At 42.2% G+C, this 18,233-nt stretch overlaps 1 protein-coding gene across 1 annotated transcript; it reads right to left on the bottom strand.

Moving 5' to 3' along the window:
* Positions 1 to 9,466: 9,466 nt before the first annotated feature.
* Positions 9,467 to 17,474, bottom strand: LOC121611471 (serine/threonine-protein kinase Nek8-like). Its single transcript, XM_041944044.1, has 10 exons — positions 17,444 to 17,474; positions 16,842 to 16,970; positions 16,442 to 16,532; positions 16,097 to 16,191; positions 15,897 to 15,980; positions 14,643 to 14,704; positions 14,469 to 14,552; positions 12,784 to 12,838; positions 11,768 to 11,956; positions 9,467 to 11,602 (listed from the first exon to the last, which is right to left on the bottom strand). Exons 2-10 carry the CDS (start codon positions 16,953 to 16,955, stop codon positions 10,820 to 10,822), a joined length of 1,557 nt encoding a protein of 518 aa, XP_041799978.1. The 5' UTR covers positions 16,956 to 16,970; positions 17,444 to 17,474; the 3' UTR covers positions 9,467 to 10,819.
* Positions 17,475 to 18,233: the final 759 nt, after the last annotated feature.

The following is an 18,233-nucleotide window of genomic DNA, read 5'->3' as shown; positions in this document are numbered from 1 at the left end:
CTAGTTTGGTCTTCATGTTGTTTCATTTCCTCTCTTCTGTGACAATGTATGCTGTCTCCTTTCCTGGTCACATTGGGACTCCTCTGCTTTTTCTAAGAGACAAGTTGCAAGGAAGGGAGGATAACAGTCAACACATTTTGATTGATGGCTGCAGCTCTGGCTCAGAGGATCGCTGCAGCACAGGAACGAGAGACAGCTGCAGCTCTGGCTGAGGCGATAGCTGCAGCTCTGGCTTTGCACATGGGTTCAGGTCTGGATTAGGAGATGGCTGCCGACCCAGAGCTGCAGCCATCTCCTAAGCCAGAGCTGCAGCTATCTCCAGAGCTAGAGCTGCTGCCATTCTCTGAGCCAGAGCTGCAGTTATCTCTGAAACCAGAACTGTATCCATCTCCTCAGCCAGAGCTGCAGCCATCTATTAAACCAGAACTGCAACCATCTCTGAAGTCAGAGCTATAGCCGTCTCCAGATCCAGAGCTGCAGTCATCCTCTGAGCCAGAGCTGCAGCCATCCTCTGAGCCAGAGCTGCAGCCATCTTCTAATCCAGACCTGCAACCATGTCCCAAGACAGATCTGCAGCCATCTCGTAAGCCAGAGCTGCAGCGACACTCCCAAGACAGAGCTGCAGCCACCCTCTGAGCCAGAGCTGCAGGCATCTCCTAGTCCAGACCTGCACCCATGTCCAAAGCCAAAGCTGCAGACATCACCGAAGCCAGAGTTGCATCGATCGCCTCAGCCAGAGCTGCAGATTTCTCCAGTTCCTGTGCTGCAGCAATCTCCTGGGCCAGGGTTGCAGCCAACTCCTCAGCCAGAGCTGCAGCCATCTTCTAATCCAGACCTGCAACCATGTCCCAAGAAAGATCTGCAGCCATCCTCTGAGCCAGAGCTTCAGCCATCTCGTAAGCCAGAGCTGCAGCCACCTCCCAAGACAGAGCTGCAGCCATCCTCTGAGCCAGAGCTGCAGGCATCTCCTCGTCCAGACCTGCACCCATGTCCAAAGCCAGAGTTGAAGACATCTCCGAAGCCAGAGTTGCAGCTATCGCCTCAGCCAGAGCTGCACATTTCTCTAGTTCCTGTGCTGCAGCGAACCCCTGGGCCAGGGTTGCATCCAACTCCTCAGCCAGAGATGCAGCCATCTCCTGAGCCAGAGCTGCAGCTGTCTCAAGTTCCTGTGCTGCAGCCATCTCCTGAGCCAGCGCTGCAGTCATCTTCTCAGCCAGAGCTCCAGCCATCTCTCCTAAAACAGAGCTGCAGCAATCTCCGAATCCAGACCTGCAACCATGTCCCAAGACAGATCTGCAGACATCTCCAAAGCCAGAGTTGCAGCTATCGCCTCTGCCAGAGCTGCAGCTGTCTCTAGTTCCTGTGCTGAAGCGATCCCCTGGGCCAGGGTTGTAGCCAACTCCTCAGCCAGTGCAGCTGCCATCTCCTGTGCCAAAGCTGCAGCAATCTCGTAAGACAGAGCTGCAGCTGTCTCCAGTTCCTGTGGTGCAGCCATCTCCTCAGCCATAGCTGCAGCCATCCCCGGAGCAAGAACGATAGACTGACAGACTGCAGCTGTCTCCAGTTCCTGTGCTGTAGCAATCTCCTGAGCTAGACCTGCAGCCATCTCTGGAGCCAGAGCTACAGCCATCCTGTAAACCAGAGCTGAAGCCATCTCCTAATCCAGAACGGCAGCCATGTCCAAAGTCAGAGCCAGCATGCATTGTGAGAGAAGAGAGGAAATGAAACAACATGAAGAGCAAACTAGACAAAGACCAGAGGAGGCCAGCAGCAAAAAGACAACAAAGCATGCACTGTGAACCCTCTTCTTAAAATAGGTAGATATATATATTTGTAATATTATATACTGATCAGTAGTTATCCTTTTGACACCACCCTATCTGTCATTTGTCCTTCAGAAAAGGGGAGTCCAGCAAGACTGACACCTGTGCTGCAGTGTTCTCCTAAACCAGAGCTGCAGCCATCTCCTGAGCCAAAGCTGCAGCTGTCTCAAGTTCCTGTGCTGCAGCCATCTCCTGAGCCAGCGCTGCAGTCATCTTCTCAGCCAGAGCTCCAGCCATCTCTCCTAAAACAGAGCTGCAGCAATCTCCAGAGCCAGAGCTGCAGCAATCTCTCCTATGTCAGATCTGAAACAGTCTCTTGAGAGAGAAGTGCAGCTGTCTCCAGTTCCTGTGTTGCAGCAATCTCTTGACCCAGAGCTGCAGCCATCTCCTGAGTCAGAGCTGCAGCCATCAGTTCCTGTGCTGCAGCAGCCATGTCTTCAACCAGAACTGCAGCCATGTCCTCAGCAAGAGCTGCAGCCATCTCTTAAGCCAGAACTGCAGCCATCTCCTGAACCAGAGCTGCAGCCATCTTAGGAGACAGAGCTTCAGCTGTCTCCAGTTCCTGTGCAGCAACCATGTTGTGACCCAGAGCTGCAGCCATCAGTTCCTGAGCCAGAGCTGAAGCCATCTCTCCTATGTCAGATCTGAAACAGTCTCCTGAGAGAGAAGTGCAGCTGTCTCCAGTTCCCGTTTTGCAGCAATCTCTTGACCCAGAGCTGCAGCCATCTCCTGAGTCAGAGCTGCAGCCATCAGTTCCTGTGCTGCAGCAATCTCCTGAGCCAGAGCTGCAGCCATCTCTTGTGCCAGAGCTGAAGCCATCTCGTGAGCCAGAGCTGCAGCCCTCCTCTGAACCAAAGCAGCAGCCATGTCTTCAACCAGAACTGCAGCCATGTCCTCAGCCAGAGCTGCAGCCATCTCTTAAAGCAAATCCGCAGCCATCTTCTAAGCCAGAGGTGTGGCTGTTTCCAGTTCCCGTGCTGCAACGTTCTCCTCAGCCAGAGCTTCAGCCATCTCTTGTGCCAGAGCTGCAGCCATCTCTTGTGCCAGAGCTGCAGCCATCTCCTGAGCCAGATTTGAAGCCATCTCCAGAGCCTTGACTGCAGTCATCATCAGCTACAGCCATCTCACCTAAGGCGGAACTGAAGCAATCTCCGATGACAGAGCTTCAGCTATCTCCTGACCCCGAGGTCCAGCAGTCTTCGAAGGCAGAGCTGCAGCTGTCTCCAGTTCCTGTGCAACAGCCATGTCCTGACCCACAGCTGCAGCCTTCTCCTGAACCAGAACTGCAGCCATCTCTTGAGCCAGAGCTCCAGCAATCTCCTAAGGCAGCGCTGCAGCCATCTCCAGTGCCAAAACTGCAGACATCTCCGACGCCAGAGTTGCAGCTATCGCCTTAGCCAGAGCTGCAGCTGTCTCTAGTTACTGTGCTGAAGCGATCCCCTGGGCCAGGGTTGCAGCCAACTCCTCAGCCAGTGCAGCTGCCATCTCCTGAGCCAAAGCTGCAGCAATCTCGTGAGACAGAGCTGCAACTGTCTCCAGTTCCTGTGCTGTAGCAATCTCCTGAGCTAGAGCTGCAGCAATCTCCGGAGCCAGAGCTACAGCCATCCTCTAAACCAGAGCTGAAGCCATCTCCTAATCCAGATCGGCAGCCATGTCCAAAGTCAGAGCCAGCATGCATTGTGAGAGAAGAGAGGAAATGAAACAACATGAAGAGCAATCTAGACAAAGACCAGAGGAGGCAAGCAGCAAAAAGACAACAAAGCATGAACCCTCTTCTTAAAATCGGTAAATATATATATTTGTAATATTATATACTGATCAGTAGTTCTCCTTTTGACACCACCCTGTCTGTCATTTGTCCCTCAGAAAAGGGGAGTCCAGCAAGACTGACACCTGTGCTGCACTGTTCTCCTAAACCAGAGCTGCCGCCATCTCGTGAGCCAGATCTGCAGCCATCTTCTTAACCAGAACTGCAGCCATCTCCTGTAGCAGAGGTGCAGCCATCTCCAGAGCCAGAGCTGCAGACATCTCCTGAACCAGAGCTGCCGCCATCTCATGAGACAGAGCTGCAGCTGTCTCGTGTTCCTGTGCAGCAGCCATGTTGTGACCCAGAGCTGCAGCCATCAGTTCCTGTGCTGCAGCAATCTCCTGAGCCAGAGCTGCAGTCATCTCCTACGCTGGAGCTGTAGCCATCTCCTGAGCCAGAGCTGGAGCCATCCTCTGACCCAGTGCTGCAGCCATTTCCTGAGCCTGAGCGAAAGCAATATACTAAGACAGAGCTGCAGATGTCTCCTGTGCCAGAGCTGCAGCTGGTTCCAGTTCCTGTGCTGCAGCAATCTCCTGAGCCAGAGCTGCAGCCGTCTTCTGTTCCAGAGCTGCAGTCATCTTCTGCGCTAGAGCTGTAGCTCTCCTCTGAGCCAGAGCAGCAGGCATGTCTTCAAGCAGAACTGCAGCCATGTCCTCAGCCAGAGCTGCAGCCATCTTCTTAACCAGAACTGCTGCCATCTCCTGAGCAAGAGCTGCATGTGTCGTATGGAGGGGGCAACAATTGCATTTCATTTTGCAATCCTGTGGCATGACAAAAAACCTTTCATACCTTGATGAAAGAATAACTTTCTCTTTCTCCAATAGCAGATTGAAATTGTCTGTCTACAGAGTTATTGAAAGTAATTCAATCATTAGTTATTAAACATATTAAACACAAACACATATTGATTAAAAAAACAGGAGGAGAACTAAAAATGAGAAATTACAAATGTGCTTTGGAGCATTTGCAGACGGAGCTCTTACGAAAAGGTGTTTGATTTTGGCATTTTCATACATGTTGAAGAGAAAATAAAAACAACAAAAAAGAAAAACGGAAAATCTTAAAGTTTTGAAATGTGGGGGTTCAGAGAAGATAGAGAACTTGTCCTGTATTACATCCCTTTTGAAACAGATACATTTTCCTAAAACCAAACACAATTCTGAATTCTGTGAGATTAAATACTTTCGTGATGATGTCGGACTCCTCCCACCGAGCATTTTTTGGTCTAAAAGATGTCTAATAGACTCTCATGGTCCTTTGACGTCCGGGCTAAAACTGCTAATGAATGTCTATTTATAGGAGTCTAAATTTAGACATTTCCCAGACATTTACTTTTATACCAAATTTCAACCCCATTACAGATCTAGACTTTGTATAGATGTCTATTAAACATATTATTAGAATGATATTCTAATAAATCCAGCCATTAGAATCTATTAAATTATTCACAACAAACCTGTATTAAAGGGAAATTAAAGTTGTCAAAATTGAATGTAAAATCAGGTTCTCTAAAATAAAAAAGGGACCAAATTTAACCTGTGATCTTTACAATGATGTAGTTCCAAGATGTTATGACAATTTATTTACATTACATGTTTTTTTTTGGATCCTTTAAATAGGTGTCAGTAACACTGTCATGCCCTTTTTTACCACTGGATATTAATACATCTCTTGAAGTTAACTGTAAGAGCCATTTCTGTGCATGTGTTTCATTTTTATTTTTGTTTATTTATTTTTGCTGTGAGCTTCCCACCACTGGGGGCATCCCTGCTGTTGAGGAGGGTCACATAATCAGCCAGGCGAGGCAGTCAGATGTGGCTGATGGAAGGGAAGCAAACAGTTTTAGGCCGTGTCATGTTGTGTCGCATCGTTTTGATGTTTGTTTAATTCTGATTTGGTATTCTGCATTGGTAAGCAAACAATTATTGGTTTTGGAAACTGCAACTGAAGTATATGAACAATAAACAGCACTGTGATTATTTTGGATAAAGCAGTGGAGTGGACATGTCATTCACAAGCCTCGAAACATTCTCACTATCTGCGACCAGGTGCCCTTGATTGATAGGCGAAAGGAGTCACGACAGTCAACATGAACCAAACTATCCTACTGTAATCTAAATCAATACATTTTTCAAACATTATCCAACCATCACAAACATATGAATGTGCAAACAATATACTTATTTTAATTTCTTAACAAATTTTCAAAAATACATTGCAATGAAATAAAAGCACAAACTCAAATATACAATATTACCAAAAAAAAGCAACTTTTGGTTATTTTTTTTAACATTGTGGTTAAAACAGGCACAAATTTGAAAAATAAAATAAAAATGTATTTAATTAATGTAAAATATTACAAAAAAAAAAAAAAATATCCAGAAACTGTACCTGTCTGGGATGCTGTAAACTAAACCAAAACGCAAAAAAAAAAAAAAAGAATAAATAAAAAAGACACCAATGGTGTCCTGGGCCTCCTATAGCCCCCTCCACCACTTCCAGCTGGGGCCTGTTTAAAATGTACGGCCATTGCTGAGCTGATCATGCCATCCGTAGCCTCTTTGAATGTTTTCTGACCAGCTTCTGCAAACAAAGAAATAGAATAAATGAAGAAAGATTGTAAGTGTGGTTGCCTATTGTTATACGTGATGTCACAGATATTATCCAATTAGAAATGGTACATGGTTTCAAAAGGCTTGACTCAATGGACATTGGGCACCACCTATTTGAGACTTTGGGGTTACTCTGTAAAGAATAATGAATAAATAAAGTCTGACTACTAAACTGTAGTTTGGTTCCCTTTCATGAAGCTACACCAATGATTGAATTGAATTGAAGAAGCAATCGCCAAAAAACTAGCAGACAGTTTTTCCCAGTGATAACAGAGTAGAAGGGAGTCTTCTTGAAGGCCCTCTTTCCATGTGGCCCACCACCTTGCATATTGAGTCTGCAACAGATAAAAAATGAAGCCGATTGTCAAATGCAAACTTATATAAGTTGTATTACACTACCACAGTGTAACCACCCACTGTTATGTTGTCTGGTCTACAGTATAGATATTAACCTTCTATGTGTAATCATACCTGTACATGGTCTTATTGGTGCACGTCTTCACATTCTTCCCCCGACATGAGACAGCTTTGCAATCTCTATGATGTACGGCAAAAGTGACCATTACAAGTTTGTAACTCTGATAGGATATAAATGAAACCAAATAGACCAAACGGGTTCCATGTGCTTCCATTTGTAAGCTGTCAGAGTAAAGGGGAGACCCTAACATCCAAGAGTTTTTAGGGGCAACTGTCCACTCTCTTCCATTTCTTCCCTGGAGTTGAGGCTCTTTAACTCATCCAGGATGGCCATTCGGGTCTCCACAACTACCTTCTGAAACTCTAAGAAAAAGAGAAATAAAAATCACATAATCATTTTCTTTAATTATTACAGATATGACCATTTTCTGTTTAATTAGTTTAATCCTTTTAAATAATACTTCCTTTCTTACTTTTCTCCATCATGGGGTAGTCGTACACCCTCTTCTTAGCTGTGAAATTAAAGAATGAATCAATAGTTGCTAGCTGGAAAGTTTTAAATTAACTATTTTCCAATTACAATAAACTTTGCCTTGTTTGAAAAAGTATGTGGCATTCTGCCTGTGCATTTATTTTTTAAAAAGTTTAAAATAGTTCTGTCTATAAATAAAATTACTTGTTCGACAAGTCGTCCTCAAAATGTACCTGGAATACCTGTGTTTTTTTTTTTTTGGCCTTTGACTTCCGCCCCGGTTTCCTGAGAGTGAAAGACAATCACATGTTATAAATGCAACATCACTACTGAAGATTGCCATTACAATGTAGGTATTTCACAAATGATCTTAATTGACAAGGGCATAAATTAAGCAAACACAAGTATATTCAAACAACCAATAAAATATCAATATGCAAAGATAACACAAGTTAGTTGTGATTCCTTCTATAATCCAGATTAATTCTATAGTCAATCTGTAGCTTGTGAAGTCCGGACAGTTTTTGAGACAGATGCCGGAGTCTCTGCTGGGGGAGGGAAACAAAAAAATTACTCATTACTCATTACTCATCATTACATAACAAGTCACCTATTATCACACTTGACGAACCGTCCACTGATAAACATCTACAAACATGGATTCCATGTCCATCCTCAGCTCAGTCCAGACCCGGACACCCTTTGGCACAGCCTGTGAGAGCTGGAGGGAGAACACCTCTCCTTGCATGCAGCAGCAGGTCTGATGGCGCCTCCTGCAGCCTCCAGCTCTTCTCCTCCAAACGTGCTGACTCCAGTTCTTCCTGAGAAGACACCAAAGAAACTCTTCAGACTCTGATTATCATTTGCTTTGCTGCAGCTTTTGGTCCCTTGAGGAGTCAGCACGACAGGCATCAGCCCCCCTGCAGGTTCCAACAGCATCAGAAGTCAAGATGGATTTCTTAAAATAACGTTGAATGTATTTTCTTGAGTTAGAAGTACATGCTACTTTCTGTCATGAATCAGACTCATCACTGGCAGTACAAGCTTCAGATGTCAGTGTAAGTTTGGAAAGAGGAGCTGCAGGAACAGCGTCAGAAACAACAGCGTTACTGATCCACCAAAGACAGGCAGGTCGACAAGGCAGAACAAGCTGATAGAAGAAGCAAGAGAAGACAAGAACAGCAAGACAGAGGCCAGTGAAGACCTGAACCCCTCCTGAGCTTCTCTCACAGCTAACCAGACCAGCCAGCGGTGGACAGAGAAGAGAAGACTTGGCTGTCCAAAGATTTGACTTTTAAATGGAAGTGGACTCTGCTTGGACACATAATCAAGAGCGAACAAAGTGGTAAGTCGTCCTTTACAATCAATCTGAAAGTGTTTCTGCTGGAGTTTCTCTTCTACGTTCTACAGTGTGGAGCAACAGAGCCATGAATTGGTCAGAAGCTGGAGTTAATGTTAATGTGATGCGCAGTGTTAGACACTGCACATCACTGTCTCAAGCTGTTCAGACTCCACGTTTTCTACAGATTTCTTAAGGAATATTTCTGCAAACAATAACGTTGAACATCAGTTGCAATGGAGGGAGGAGACGGACCCCACATTGATGCTGTCGCTCATGTCGCTGCTAACAACAGGAAGAACTTCACTCCTAATTTATTAATTAAATAGTAAAGATATAATCTGCTGTTCTTTCAAAAGTTAGTCAAACATATCAGAAGAAATTGTGCACTACAATCTGAAGCAGATAAGACAATTCTTGAGGAATGTTTATGTTTCTCAGTGTGAGGGTTCATAGTGGTTATAATTATCATCTTTGTTTATTGAAGTCGGGCAGACAGGACTGTAATGAACTGAAAATATGAAATGTAAATACTGAGGAAAGACAATATGGTGATGTGGATTTACGGCAGTATGTTATATACATGTTGTTATATGTGTGTTATCTAATGTGTCTTTTCAGTCGACTTCAGAGGAGATGGACCCCACATTGATGCCCATGCTAATGCTGATGCTAACCTGGGTAAGAACTTGACTCATTTCATACAAATCAAAAGTGAGTGAAGCGAGCTGTTTGCAAGGACAATTGTAGAGACACCCTTATCCCTGACGCCAACCTGTTCTATTTTAAGTCGAGGGGCCCAAGATGTCTCCCATGCCAGGCCTCTATCTCAAAACCTGTTCTAGGTCACACTGGCCTTAGATATATTTTGCACACAAAGAATCACTCCTCGTCTAAATCACTTCTATGAATAATAAAGGAAAAACTTAGCCAGGAGAAGTAGAATTTCTGTTTATTATTTAGTCACACAATCCATCAGCAGAAAATATGAATAAGATCAACATATCAGGATCCAACTATCATTAATGTAAGCATATTCATGTAATGTAACTATTAGCAGAATATATGTGTGTAATCAAACTTATCAAAGTATATATGACCCAAATATCCATCATAGTATAGATACATACAATATTGGCAAGTGTTATAAATGTTTTCACATAGAAATTACAAGTTTACAGTTTAAGGAGACAGCAGCATGTCCTCATGTCTGCACAACGGTCTCGCTATAACAGCTTTATAACTCATTAGTGGGCATGTTTGAATGCAGTTAAAGCCCCTCGGTGATCTAATGAATCATCTTGATCTAATCATCTTTCAAGTTGTTATGACGGCATAAGTTGCTGTTTAAAAGATGAGATGCATTTCATGGTCCCTGGGTCAGATCTGCGGGTACAGCCACATGTATTGTGGTCTGACACAGTGTCTTTATACAACTAGAAAAGACAATAACGAGTTAACAAGTTGTTAAGTTATTATTAAGTTATTAAGAAGTTAGTAAGACTTTTTCAAATCCTACTCAAAGGGGCTTTCACTGTGTCTGACATTCATGTAAGAAAACAAGAAACTCCATATTCAGATTGCCAGCAACCATGAAGCTACTACCAGATTACAACAAGGTGTTTAATTTGCAATCATTGAATCTAAGATCTGTCAGTAAGAAACCTCATAAAACATCAGTACAGTTTTTACCCTGAAAATGAACATTCAGCATTTCTTCAATGAGTGCTGTCACTGTATTATTTTTTAATGTATTTTTTTTAAATATAAAAAAAGATTGTCATGATGATATATATCACATATCTGTACAAGTGAGACCTAGCCAAGGCAGAGTCAAATAGCAGCATCAAGGACACAAACAGGACAGCAATATCAAATCACACTAACTACCAGCAGTGACCACTTCCTTAATTCTGCATTTAAAACTGATTAAAGAGACAAGAGTCTGGAGTTTGAGCTTGAGAGAGCCACGATACAAAAAAAGTTGATTTGCCAGCCGTTGATCTGATAGAAGACAATTTACAGTGGGCGGTGAGGTAAACCTATAGGTAGTATCACCATAGTTGATCTGAGTCAGGAAGAGTCTGGTAATGACACGTTTTGTTGACGTTGTGGAAAAACTGAACATTAGCCTGTGAATTCTTAATTTTCTTTGTGACATAGTCAAAATAATATTTAAGCTTTGGACCTCTGTCTGAATAAAGTCCCAGGTATCTGTAGTTAGACTGAGCAGACTGAAAACAGACCGGACTTTTTCTGAATGAATGAATTTTCAGGCAATTCTGAAAACGCTGAGGTGCAATATATCCACACCTGCAGGCGTAGCTTAATGTACCCTCCGGTCTACATTCATTCCATGTCTTGCCACTGCAGCTCTCTCTCATCCTCAAGAGAAGGGATGATTGAGATTATGTTTTTGAACTCATCCAAAACTTGCTGCAACTCCTTTGAAGCGTCCCTGACAGACTGGACAAATTTCATGATCTCAGAACGTGCCTCTGTTTGCCTCATGTTACGTATCTCTTTGGCATCCATTGCAATAAAAAAGATATCTGCTGCCACAAACAGAGCAGAAAGCACACTGGTTGCTGCTGCGGCCACACGTACTGCCCTGGATGCCTGTGCAGCGATTCTGCCAATGCTTACCACCCGAAGCAGTTGAAGCAGTTCACTGATGCTCTTTCCTACCTTAGTGCCAAACCTTGCGTTGAGACTGCTGTCCTCATCGTTCGGCATGTCAGATGAGCAACATCTGCTGATTATCTGTAAACTGTTGCTAATCTCCTGGAGCCAGAGGGCTACGGCATTAATTTTCTCATTAAACTCTTTAATGATGCTTTGAACAGCTTTGCGATCAGAGGACTGGTTGACGATGTTTGTGATATTTGAGACACCGGCAGTGACCCCACCAGCCACACCCACCCCAGCTCCTATTGCAGTGACAACAAGCGAGGTTCCCAAGGTGAAGGGGGCCAGAGCGATGCCCACTATGGAGGTAATCCCTCCCACGGCTCCGATCACTCCTCCTGTCAGGCTGCCGATGGTGGCGCCCTGGTGCACACTTTCCAGATTATCTGCCACGGCCTTTAGCTTGTACAGCTGAGTCTGAAGGTGGTCTGTCGTAGTTTTGCTCTACCCAAAAAACAGTCAGTGTCAGAGACCGATGCAGAAGTTTCAGCTGATCAGAAAACATGTATGAGGCTACACAACTCTTCCACAGGATTTCTGTCATGCTAAGGGAAGGTGGAATCTGCGATAGTGAGGTACTAAATTCTTTATTTTTATAAAGTGTCAAACCTTTCTGAAGAGAAATCTTAAGGTATTTGGGCGTGCCAAAATCTCCCAGGCTGTAGGTCTTGAGTTAGGGTCTCTATTCAACATGTCACTGAAGAGTTCACGAAACTCCGATGACCACTTGTCTTGGAGATGTGGGTTAGCACCAGATCTAATCTTGGAGATGAGATCAACTGTGGTCCCTGCAGAGAACTGAAGAAGAATTATTGTTAGAAATTAGTGGGCAGAGATTTAGTTAAAATGTTCGCATTTGTCAAAGTTGCCTGAGATAAAAAATTTAGCTTCTCAGTTTTGATAATAACACAAATAATATTTCAGTTCTTTTTAGTGTTAACCCTAAACATATGTATCTGTGTATATGATCTGTTAATGTAGCGTAACACAGAGAGTGAGACTGGGACTTTTACATAAAAGATAGTGTAGCCATTTTTTCAGCCATGCTAGCGGCGTGCCTTCATGGATGGTCACGTCAGGGCTTTTTTTTTTGTAGAGTTCCTGGTTTTCACATGATGTAGGTGATCTAAATGACTGTTGATCATCTGACTGTCAGATTCTAGCGCCACCATGAGGTTGACATTTGCAGTTTTGTGTCAAATATCTGTCAGATGGATTGTATGAATGTATCCCGAGGACACATTCATGTCCTCGGGATAAAGTGTAATTACTGATAATCCCCTGTCTTTTCATCTCTTCAAAATTTCAGTTTGTCCAATTCTTTGGTCTACCACAAAATACCTGATTAAAAGTGATTAAAATCAGCCTGAGCTGTGATTTCTGTTTAGTGCTAATTAGCAGATGTTAGCATGGTAAATATTATACCTGGTGAACTTGCCATTGTGAGCATGCTAGCATGCAGACAAGGTCCTGCTGTACCTCAGTACAGCCTCACACAGCCATTAGCTGTGCAGGCTTTTCTCTAGTTCGTAGTCTTATTTCTATCCTAATTTTTCTTTCTTCCTTTTTTTTTTTTTTTTTTGGATTATGGTCATTTTTGATGACATGCATGCTGGGTAACTTACCGCTAGTTTCTGAGTACAGAGCTCATAGAGAATGCATCCCACTGACCACATTTCACTACAAAATGAAGAAAGTATCATCATTAATACCATTATTAGCATTACAAAAGACATTTTGAAATGTTTTGGCAACTAAATGCAAAGTTAAAGGGAAAAAAAAGTCAAGACAAGGGACAGTGTTATCAAGCTTAGCAAATACTGGGTTGGGCGAGTATTGTCATGACCCGTGCCATGCACGCCGGTTTTGTTTAGTTTTCCTTTTGTTGATCCTTGCCATTGCCTTATTTAGTTAGTGTTGTCTCAGTCATGCCATGTTTTATGTAAGAGAGTTTTTGTATTGTCTTAGTCTCTACCCTTGCCCTGTCTTGTTTGAATTTTTGTTGTTTCCCATTGTGTCTTGTCTTTGCCTGGGTTTTGTTACTTCCTGTTTTATTTTGAAGGTTCGCATTATGTGTCTTTGGTTTACTTTACTTCCTGTGTTTTCCCTCCCGTGTGATTGTCTAATTGTTCCCACCTGTGTGTCATTAGTGTTTCCTCCTTGTGTATTTAAGTCCGTGTCTTCCCCCTTGTCCTTGTCGGGTTGTCGTAACCTTGCTGTCTACGCTCCTCACCATAGTCATAGTCATAGTCAAAGTCTGTGTCATTGTCATCGTCATCGTTCTAGCCATAGTCCCTTAGTGAGTGTTTGTCATGTCTCATGTAAGTGTTTCTTGTTGCGTTACCTTTGTTCATATCCGTGTTTCTGTTCAGGTCTGAGTTGTTCCTTGTTTCGTCTTTGTCTTTTATTTTCCACAGTTCTAGTTAGTTTATCGCCTTGTTCTTGTCTTTGTTCATGTCTTCTTTTATGTAGTCCCTGTCCTTAGTCTTGTCTGCATTTCCCTTGTTAGTTTAAGTTCTATGCCATGTTCCTTTCATGAGTGTTATTTGTTTGTAAAGTTTATAATTTAGTTTCTGCGAAGCTGATTTGTTCTCCTTGTTAAGAGCGATTTTCTGTTTGATTACTTTTGTTATTTAGATTCTTGTTCTTTCGTTTGCTAGTAGTGAATTTTGAGTTGTTAGTTTTTCATATCTAGTTCTTTCAGTTGGTCAGTTGCGTTTTCATAGCTTTTGTGTTTTCCTCCTTCGGGAGCGCTTTCTGTTCTTTATTTTATTCCCTGATAGTTTGTTCCTAGTCGTGTCTATGTCTTTAGTCCTGCCACAGTTTATGTAATTGAGTTTCTAGTCTTGTCTTGTTATAGTTTTGTGTTAGTGAGTTCTTGTGCTGTCCCTGTCTCATCCATGCCCCGTTGTGTTTCGTGTTAGTGTGTTCCTATTGCTCAGTTTTTCCCTGTGTTGCCTTGTATGTATAGCCCTTGTCCCCAGAGTGTGTTAATTAGTTTCCTTAGTTGTAGATTTTCGTTGTCTCAATAAATTTATTAATTTGAATCTAGCGCATCCCTTGGTTTGTCTGTGTTCATGTCCATGCCATGTCCTGAGTGAGTTTTCCTTTTATTGTATTGTCCATAGTCTTGCCATGTTCTGTGTTAGTGAGTTTCTTGTGTTGCCTTAGTCTCTAGCTCTGTTGTGTTTCGTGTTAGTCTATGTTCCCCGTTGTGTCTGCATCTGGGTTCTATCCCTCACAGTTCCCCGTAAATCCCCCCTCCTTGGCAGAGTATGTGCATTTTCTATTCTGGTATGAAGGTCTTTACCTTTTAGAGTCATATCTTGACTGTGTGAAGACCTCCGGTGCCAGATAATTAATCACTCCATGTGTCTCAGTATTCAAGTTTGAACTGCGTAAAAAGAGACATGTATTTATAAATTGTCGGCATATGAACACTTTCCATGTTTATATTAGTAATTGAAAAAGGAGTATTCAGTACTTTCTGTCTATTTTCCACAATCCACCCAAGCACAGTGTTCCAAATTCTGTCAGGTATATGTTCTGAAAGAGAAGAAGAGGTCAAACTGTGACTTTGTCAACACAGTGGTAATTGACTGAAGATGATTTTTTCTGGAGCTTACATTCAAAGTATGGTGGTTGTGTTACAGTTCAGGTGTAGACAGCTTATTTATGACAGCAGCCCTGCTACCTGGCTGCTGTGTAGTTCTTGAAAATACAGAGGTGGTGGCAGCAACTGGTTGCTCCAGAAAGCACCTTTACCTGTATGTACAGTTCAACAGACTCCGTCTTTGATCACGCCCAAAATAACTGTCATTTGAAACAGACCTGAAGCCAGAAGATGGCAGTGAAGTATTTCTAACAAGATGTTATTCAATTAGTCATAGATGCATTTCAGTCAGGAGCCCTAATCAGCACACAAGGGATTCCAGTGCTGACCTCCCTGCTCTTCATTTCTATGTTGAGTTCCAAAAAACAATACAGTGCCGCATACACACTGTCCTCGTTGTGCTATCACCCCATCACAGCTCTGCTACAGGTAATGTAATCAGCCATTTTTTAACCATGCTTCTGCCATGGCTCATTGGATGGCAATATCAGCAAACCTGCTAGTCAGCCTCTTTCATCCAGACTGAAATACCTCAAAATACACATGCACATTCATGGTTCCCAGACGATGCCTCAACATCTACTGAACCGACTGTGATGACCTTTGAGACACACATTCATGTCCTCTGCAGGGTGACTTCAAATCACTTTGGCATGCCCTGACTTTTCGTGCAGAGCCATCACCTCAGCAGTCAGAGTTCTACCTACTCTGTGTTTAGGGTGAATTTGTGAATGTGAGCATGCTAACATGCTGCTTGCAGGCTTTACCGTGGTTGTTGTCATTAAGCATGTTAGCGGGCTGAAGTTAGCATTTAGCTCAAAGACCTGTGTGTATGACTACCCACACCTACAGCTGATGAATGATTGTATAAGTGATATTACTGCATCATCTTGGGAACTCTACATTAAACTGTTGACTTTAAACACAATACACGCAAATGATCGTATTCTATTCATACAGTGTCCAGACTTTCTGGGATCGAGGTTGTATTTCTATATTTGTATATACATATTAGTATATGTATCCAATATTCAACACTTTGAGGCTACGTACTCTCTTTTGTATGTGTGATGTGTAACTTTAGTGAAAGCACATGACTGATCTCTTTATCAGACTGTGCTGTACCTGTGGCGTCAGATTCTTGTGAAGCAAGCCTTTCTCATGAATGCTTTTCAGCGCCATACAGATTTCAACAATCCAGCTCAGTACCTAGAAAAGAAATCGGGATAGTTATCGCAGAGCGGATATCTCAGCTCGATAGATTTCATATATATATACACATACATGCAGTATGTAATACATATGTGTGTGTGTGAATGTTGTACCTCAAACTCCTGTGGTGAGTCAGTCCTCCTTCTGATTTTTTCTGCAAGGGTCCCTCCCTCACAGTAGTCCATCACTACATAGCAAGTGTTCTGATCTTCATTTTTATGACAAAAGGAAAAGACGGTCTGTCAACTTTTTCTAAACACATGTTCCTCTCAGCTCTATTTTTGATGTCAGCTGTATCACAAATTCAGATGTGTTTTAAACAAAAAGGTTAACACTCATCAAATATTTCCTCTTCATACATTCATTCAGATTGAGGAGTGCTGCAGATAATAACTTCATTACTAAACATTGTATTTTGCATCAGCTACAGAGGACTATTAAATGTGAAGCATTCTTACGTTCAAAAGAGTCCTTGGTGCTCATCACATGAGGATGACTTGTCGTCTTGAGGGTTTCCATGTTTGAGATTGATGCTGCATTTGTGGAAATCTGTTTAAAAAGCCACTGTGTCAGAATGGTTTGGCAGACTTTATCATATGAGGAGGAAGCTTCACTCCACAATCAGTGCTCTGCTCATTACTGCAGGGATCATGACAGCTTTCTTTCAATGTGAACAAGACATCCATGTAATTAATAAGCGTCAATAAACTGACATATACGCAAACAGAGTACTTTAGATAAAGACAGAGGAATCTGTGCTTTTGAAATTCATTTGATGGGTTTCGACTCTCACAGGATTTGTTTCATTAGTGGGATTTATTGTCAGCATTCTGTTTGTAAAGTAATAAAACCACTTACTTCGATCTTTTTTATAAAGAATCTGACACCGTCCTTTGTGGCTATAACACCACTTTCTGTTTCCCTTTCAATCGTGTAGCCTTCCTCCCGAAGGCTGCTTTTTTTTTGTCCCATGTTTGTTGCAATCGCCTGCTGACACACAAAAGAACAAAGACACACAAATACACACATATAAATGATCATTTGAACATTTATATTCTCACAGCTTTGGAAAACCATAACTAACTTCAACAATACAAAACACTGATTGTTTTGGCATAATCATTTTGTCTAAATAGACAAACTTCTTTTTTTTACACACAATCACACACCATGAAAGTTACATTAAAGCAAAGCTCAATGTAAAAACTCTTGTTATTGCTGTCTGTTTGAATGTGGACCGGGTGAGACAAGCGCAAGACCCGGAAGAGCAGCCAAGTCAGAGCAGACCTCGGCAGGTTTGTTTTAATGATTAACTAACTGTCACTGACAACCATACACATGTACACCTGCTCAGTTGTCCTTTTCTCTTTATTGAGAAATATTCTAGATGATATATTTTGAAATAATACAATATAATATAATACAATACACCAAATTGTAAAAACCCATGAGTCACTCACCACCAATACACAAAGATCCGCTCGAACAAAAGCTAGAACCAAAACTAAATAAAGGTTTCCACCCACATGACTTTTGTACTGTGGTGTCAGGTGTCAGGTGCACTAAATGTACCCGCATTAACATATTACAGATTACAGTGTGATTTTGAGTAATAATCCTGAAAACACTGATCCAGTTATTCATCCTTTCCGCTGAAGATTTTGCATCCAGGTGTGGGTTTTGGAACGAAGCAGCCTTGATGCCAAAAGAAAAAGCTCTTGCACTTGTTGACATTTATTTCTATTTGCTTTTCCTGTCTAATATTTTAGGGTGTAGATTTTTGATGATAGCGGAGGGACTAGTTTTTTTTTGCTCTTGAGAAAGACAGTGCAAGCTTTATCCAATTCATCCAATCCAATCTCATTTGTGCTAAACAGACTGGAAGATATATTTCTGGGGCTAAGGTCGCTCTTGTAGCCCATAAATAAGATGCTGCTTACTCATCTTCCATCTTGTTCTCATGAAAAATAACAATAAGATGATTAAGATCAAGCTATAAATAATGCTTGAGTTTCATTTTTGGCTCTGATACAGTTTCGTTTCACTTTTATTTTGTTGACAAGTAAATGAATCAGACTTTTTTAAAATAAGGTTCATATGCTACATGTGTTTATCCCCTTAATGCAACTTCTTTAATAATTCAAAGACCGTTTCTTGTACTCTGTTGTGCTATATCTATATTTATAAGGAGTCCTATTCTCAAAGAGCCACGACATGACACTGCAGATTGATGGTCTCTGTGGAGATTTT

The sequence above is a fragment of the Chelmon rostratus genome, chromosome 9 (assembly GCF_017976325.1).
Source record: "Chelmon rostratus isolate fCheRos1 chromosome 9, fCheRos1.pri, whole genome shotgun sequence".
Taxonomy (NCBI): domain Eukaryota; kingdom Metazoa; phylum Chordata; class Actinopteri; order Chaetodontiformes; family Chaetodontidae; genus Chelmon; species Chelmon rostratus.
Note: the sequence above shows the minus strand (reverse complement) of the source record. Positions and strands in the feature narration are given on the sequence as shown.